The sequence below is a fragment of the Arachis ipaensis genome, chromosome B04 (assembly GCF_000816755.2).
Source record: "Arachis ipaensis cultivar K30076 chromosome B04, Araip1.1, whole genome shotgun sequence".
NCBI lineage: Eukaryota > Viridiplantae > Streptophyta > Magnoliopsida > Fabales > Fabaceae > Arachis > Arachis ipaensis.
In genome coordinates this window covers 124558720-124564751 of record NC_029788.2, presented here as the reverse complement: position 1 = coordinate 124564751, position 6032 = coordinate 124558720, and the positions used below count along the sequence as shown (strand labels likewise).

Below are 6032 nucleotides of genomic sequence, written 5' to 3'. Positions count from 1 at the left end.
TTAAAATTAATTTAAAAAATAAATATAAAAAAAACTTTAAATTAAATAAAAAATACAAATAATATAAATATATGTAAAAAAATTTAAATTTTAATACATAAAAAATATTAATTCTTTTTTATTGTTATTACGTTATTAAATTTTACTCTATATATACATCTATTATAATAATATATGAGTTTAAAATTTGTTGGATCAAGACCACCACTCGTTCTCTTGAGTCCGTCCCTGTATATACGTCTCTCGTGTCTTGATAATATGCCCAAATAATTTAAAAAAATATTACAAAATTCAATAACTGACTATTATATCAAAATTTTTTCAATATTGTTCTACAGTCTACTTTTATTCGAAGCGGATAATAATGGAAGAGCTGTACTCACCAAAATAATAGCATAAATCCATTTATTTATCCATAAATTAAAAATTCCAAGGAGAAAAAGAGAAAGCGTTATTGAAGTCAATTACAAAATACAATACATATCCATGTGAAAATGACATGCACATATGAAATCATTAATTACTCTTTCTTTTAGTTAATCATATGTTTCCCCCCGTAATTTGCGTCAGATGTTGCGTCACATAATTTGTCCATTTGTATTATACCTATACTTAAATATTCCTTTTTTTTTTTCCAGTGTTGCGAGAATCAAACCAAATCAATTGGTTCAATAGGATTAATCGAAAATGGATATTTTGCCGATCTAGATTAGTGTAAAATATATTGACAATAAATCGGGTAAAGACTAAAGACTATGACAATAATTAGTGTAAAATATATTGACCAAGTCTTTGTTTTTTTCTTCTTCTTCTTACGATTCTCGTTCTTTTTTTAAATAATATTTTTTGTGCCAATAAATTATTATACCAACTTAATTAAAATTGATTACTAAAATAAATTAGGTATATAGCATAATTGATCCAAATTTAACTTTAGTTAAAACTTTAAACCATTTAATCTCGAGTTTTATCGGTTCAATTATCAAAATCTTGATTTTTTTAATAAAAGATTAAAGTTGTAAACTTCAACTTTTCTTTTTTTCTTTGAAAAGAAACTAAATTTTCTTTTTCCTGATGTTAATTAAATTTGAAAGTATACAATTTGACTCAGTACTCTAACTGATGCATATTATATTTAAGGATAACCCAATAGCCCAAAATCCCAAAGAGGTCAAAGGCAAAAGGAGAAGAACAAAAAGAGTGAGTTAGTGAGTGTGAAGAAAGAAAATGGAGAAGGAAAATGGCAAAGCAGTGCACTGTGTGGTGCTAGCATACCCTGCACAAGGACACATAAACCCCATGATTCAATTCTCCAAGCGTTTGCAACATGAGGGTGTAAAAGTGACACTTGTCACCACACTATTCTACGGCAAAAGCTTGGAGAATTTCCCACCTTCAATGTCCTTTGAGACAATCTCAGATGGGTTTGACAATGGAAGACATGGTGAGGGACTTAAACTCAGTGTCTATAATGAAGTTTTCGCTCAAAGAGGGTCACAAACTTTAAGTGAGGTTGTAGAGAAGTGTGCTATTTCAGGGTACCCTGTAGATTGCATAATCTATGATTCATTCATGCCTTGGGCTCTTGATGTTGCTAAGAAATTTGGTATAGTTGGTGCTTGTTATCTTACTCAGAATATGCCTGTGAATAGTGTTTACTATCATGTTCATATTGGAAAGCTTAGGGCCCCACTTACTGAGGATGAGATTTTGATTCCTATGTTACCAAAGCTTCAACATGGGGACATGCCTTCTTTCTTCCTTAGCTATCAAGAAGATCCTGCTTTTCTTGAGATGCTTGTCGAACAGTTTTCTAACATTCATGAGGCTGATTGGGTGCTTTGTAATGCTTTCTATGAGATGGAGAAAGAGGTAATTAATTTATGCAGCTTTACACAACTACTTATTTATTTGGTGTTCTCATTTCTGCTCCCTTCTTGCAGAACCCTATATTAATTGAACCTTTCCAATTTTCAAGTTATGAGTTTACTAGTTTTAGATTTGCAAATTGAGTTTTTAATTGATTTAGTTATCCTATTTAACAGTTCTTGATTGATTACTACTCTTTTAGTTACTGTTTTGTTCATAAAAAATGTTACAACTGCATATGAGTTTTCACCTTCATATATGTTTTTTCAATCTGTGATGATTGGTGATTGAAAATTGCTCGTAGGTAATTGATTGGACAACAAAGATTTGGCCAAAATTCAGGACTATAGGACCAAGCATACCATCAATGTTCTTAGACAAAGGCCTTAAAGATGATGAAGAATATGGTGTGACACAATTCAAGAGCGAAGAATGTATGGATTGGCTAGACAAGAAGGCAAAAGGGTCGGTTCTATACGTATCATTCGGAAGTTTGGTTCCACTAGAGGAAGAACAAATAAGAGAAGTAGCTTATGGTTTGAGAGATAGTGGTAGAAACTTCTTATGGGTAGTTAGAGCCTCAGAAGAAGCAAAACTCCCAAAAGATTTTGCAAAGAATTCAGAAAAGGGTTTAGTAGTGACATGGTGCTCTCAACTAAAGGTTTTGTCTCATGAAGCTGTTGGGTGTTTTGTAACACATTGTGGTTGGAATTCTACATTAGAAGCATTGAGTTTAGGTGTTCCTGTTATTGCTGTGCCTCAATGGTCAGATCAAGCTACAAATGCTAAGTACCTTGTTGATGTTTGGAAAGTGGGGATTAGGCCTGTGGTTGATGAGAAAAAGATTATGAGGAAGGAAGCATTGGAGGATTGTATTAAGGAGTTAATGGAAAGTGATAAGGGCAGAGAGATTAGGATTAATGCTTTGAAGTTGAAGAATTTGGCTATTGAAGCTGTTAGTGAAGGTGGAAGCTCCAACAAGAATATTATAGAATTTGTGAATGCTTTAAAAGGTTATTGAACCAACCAACCACTACTCCTTATTTAATTATTTCTTGTGGTGTTTCCTTGACAAATAATGTACCACTTTAAAGTCAGATAATTACTACTCTCATTCCTTTGAGAAATCAATGAAAATGTTTCTGCCCAAAACTGTCATTGTCCATTAGTTTCGTGGTTCAGCCTTGCAATATTTATGAATTCTTATGTCTAGTAGTTTTATTAGAAATCATTTAAATCATCTATAAAAGAATTAGTTCATTTATTTCTTAATTATTTTTACAGAAATTTATTTTATAGAGAAAATAAAATATTTATTAGGTTTATAATAAGAATCTAATTTTTATACAGCATAAAACAATTTTACATGCATATTCAATTACGTAACATTATGTCAACAAAAATAACTACTTTTTATATTGATTGCGTGAATAGTAATTCAAAGAAACGAATGTAATTGGACGATTGAGTAACATATTTTACACTGTATGAACATCAAAATTAAACTCTTATAATAATTACTAATAATATCACTAGTGAGCAATACAGTTTAGCTTTAATTAAACTTTGATTATAAAGTCCTGTTAATTAAATATCAAACCAACTTAACTTGTTTTACAAGTTATCACTAATTTATCCATTTGTGCTGTATTATTAAGTATTCTAATTCATAGGTTGACCCTTGAATAGCTGAAATCCAGAGAGGAAAAATTAATGGAGAAGAGAATAGCCATGAGGGAAACTATGCACTGTGTGGTGCTACCATATCCAGCACAAGGTCACATGAATCCCATGATTCAATTCTCTAAGCGCTTGCAACATGAAGGTGTAAGAGTAACACTTGTCACCACCCTATTCTACTTCAAGAACATAGAGAATAATCTGAATTTGCCACATTCAATTTCACTTGAGACAATTTCAGATGGATTTGATAATGGTAGGCATGGAGAAGCACTGAATTTAAGAGTCTATTTGGAGCGTTTTGGTCAAGTGGGACCACAAAATCTTGGTGAGCTTCTAGAGAATCTTGCTAGAACAGGGTACCCTGTAGATTGCATAGTCTATGATTCATTCTTAACATGGCCACTTGATGTTGCAAGAAAATTTGGTGTGGTTGGTGCTGTTTTTCTCACTCAGAATCTACCTATAAATGCCATATGCTATCATGTCTATATTGGAAAACTGAGACATGATCATGAGGTTTCGTTACTTCCTATGTTGCCACAGCTTCAATATAGTGAAATGCCTTGTTTCTTCTTTAACCATGAGGAAGATCCTGATTTTCTTCAAATGCTAAGGGATCAGTTTTCTAACATTGACAAAGCTGATTGGGTCCTTTGCAATAGCTTCTACGAGCTGGAAAAACAGGTAACTAATTAGCAGTTCATCAAGTTTTAGATGTTTTCAGTGTTTTATATAACACAAATTAAATTGTGATATAGCATCCTAAACTTCTTGTTAAATATTCTCATAAAATCGCTGCAAAATAAACAAGTGTGTCCTTTTTTTGTATTATAATGCTGAAAAAGGGAAAAAAATTGAGTTAACCTTAAAGTAGAGATGGACTGTTGGTAGATTAAAAAAAAAAAAAATGCATCAAGTTAGTCTCTCCCAACATTAGGTCACATTTAATGAAAAAATGGTTAAGACAAACTTGCTGCATTTTTTTTAATATAAAGGACTAGAGTAATGTAATTGTAATCTCAAGAAGCAGCAATTTGTTAATTTTAGAGATTACTTTGAGATTTAACTGAAAAAATTTTACATTTTCAAATATTAAAATTATGTTTAATTACTCTTTCGGTTTCTATAACATCATTGAATTTTCAATTAGGTCTCTATACTTTTTTTTTTTTTTGATTGAGTCCCTATACCGTATTAGATTTTGTAGTTAAGTCCCTGTCGTGACAAAAACGTTGGAATTAACGGAATATTTTGTTAAACAAAACGAATATGCCTAACACTTGACTAAATATTCTATATAGTTAAACAGAATATTCCATTAATTCCAATGTTTTTGTCACGATAGGGACTTAGTTACAAATCTGATATAATATAGAGACCTAATTAAAAAGGAAAAAAAGTATAGGAATCTAATTGAAAATTCGGTAAAATTATAGGGACTGACAAAATAATTAAACCTTTAAATTATAGAAAGAAAAAAAAAATCAATTCTCACATAGAAATAGTGAATTTCTATTTTCACATGTACTTTCTTGTGTGTTAGTATGTTAGAATTCATGAATTTTCATCAATTAAGCCATTTCTTTGTGGGTTGCTCTTCCAATAACTTTTTTTCTCTTCATGCAATACTTAGTGATTGAAAATTATTTTTAGGTGACTGATTGGACAATGAAGATTTGGTCCAATTTTAGGACTATAGGGCCAAACATACCGTCTATATTTTTGGACAAACGACTCAAAGATGATGAAGACTATAATATCACACAATTCAAGACCGAAGAATGTATAACATGGCTAGACAATAAGCCAAAATATTCAGTTGTTTATGTATCATTCGGAAGTTTAGTTTCACTTGATGAGGAACAAATGAAAGAAGTAGCATATAGTTTGAAACATAGCCAAAAATATTTTTTATGGGTGGTTAGAGTATCTGAAGAAGCTAAACTCCCAAAAGATTTTGCAAAGAATTCAGAAAAGGGTTTAGTAGTAACATGGTGCTCTCAAGTAAAGGTTTTGGCACATGAAGCTATAGGGTGTTTTTTAACACATTGTGGTTGGAACTCTTCAATAGAAGCATTAAGTTTAGGAGTTCCGGTTATTGTTTTACCACAATGGTCAGACCAAGGAACAAATGCTAAGTATCTTGTGGATGTTTGGAAAGTGGGAATTAGACCTATGGTTGATGACAAAAAGATTATGAGAAAGGAGGCATTGGAGTATTGTATTAGAGAATTAATGGAAAATGAGAAGGGCAAAGAGATTAAGATCAATGCTATGCAATGGAAGAATTTGGCTATTGAAGCTGTTAGTGAAGGTGGAAGCTCAAATAAAAATATTATAGAATTTGTCAATGGTCTATTTCATGTGCAAACAAAAAATCATGAGCCAACCATTTCTCTTTAATTATATATTGTTGACTAATTGTGGTGTTCCTTGTAATTTGTACCATTTTATAATAGATTTGAAGAAAGTTAAGAATA

The 6032-nt window shown here is 31.3% G+C and overlaps 2 protein-coding genes across 3 annotated transcripts; both read left to right on the top strand.

The window, feature by feature from the left end:
* LOC107635207 (UDP-glycosyltransferase 74G1) lies at positions 1149 to 3021 on the top strand. Its single transcript, XM_016338602.2, has 2 exons — positions 1149 to 1872; positions 2174 to 3021. The coding sequence occupies exons 1-2, from the start codon at positions 1228 to 1230 to the stop codon at positions 2888 to 2890; spliced, it is 1362 nt and encodes a 453-aa protein (XP_016194088.1). The 5' UTR covers positions 1149 to 1227; the 3' UTR covers positions 2891 to 3021.
* LOC110262335 (UDP-glycosyltransferase 74G1-like) lies at positions 3428 to 6032 on the top strand. 2 transcript variants are annotated; one of them, XM_021121936.1, is made up of 3 exons: positions 3428 to 3694; positions 3791 to 4236; positions 5206 to 6032. In XM_021121936.1, the coding sequence occupies exons 1-3, from the start codon at positions 3583 to 3585 to the stop codon at positions 5953 to 5955; spliced, it is 1308 nt and encodes a 435-aa protein (XP_020977595.1). In that variant the 5' UTR covers positions 3428 to 3582; the 3' UTR covers positions 5956 to 6032. The 2 variants fall into 2 exon arrangements, with proteins under 2 accessions (XP_020977595.1, XP_016194087.1); XM_016338601.2 differs by having other exon boundaries at positions 3428 to 4236.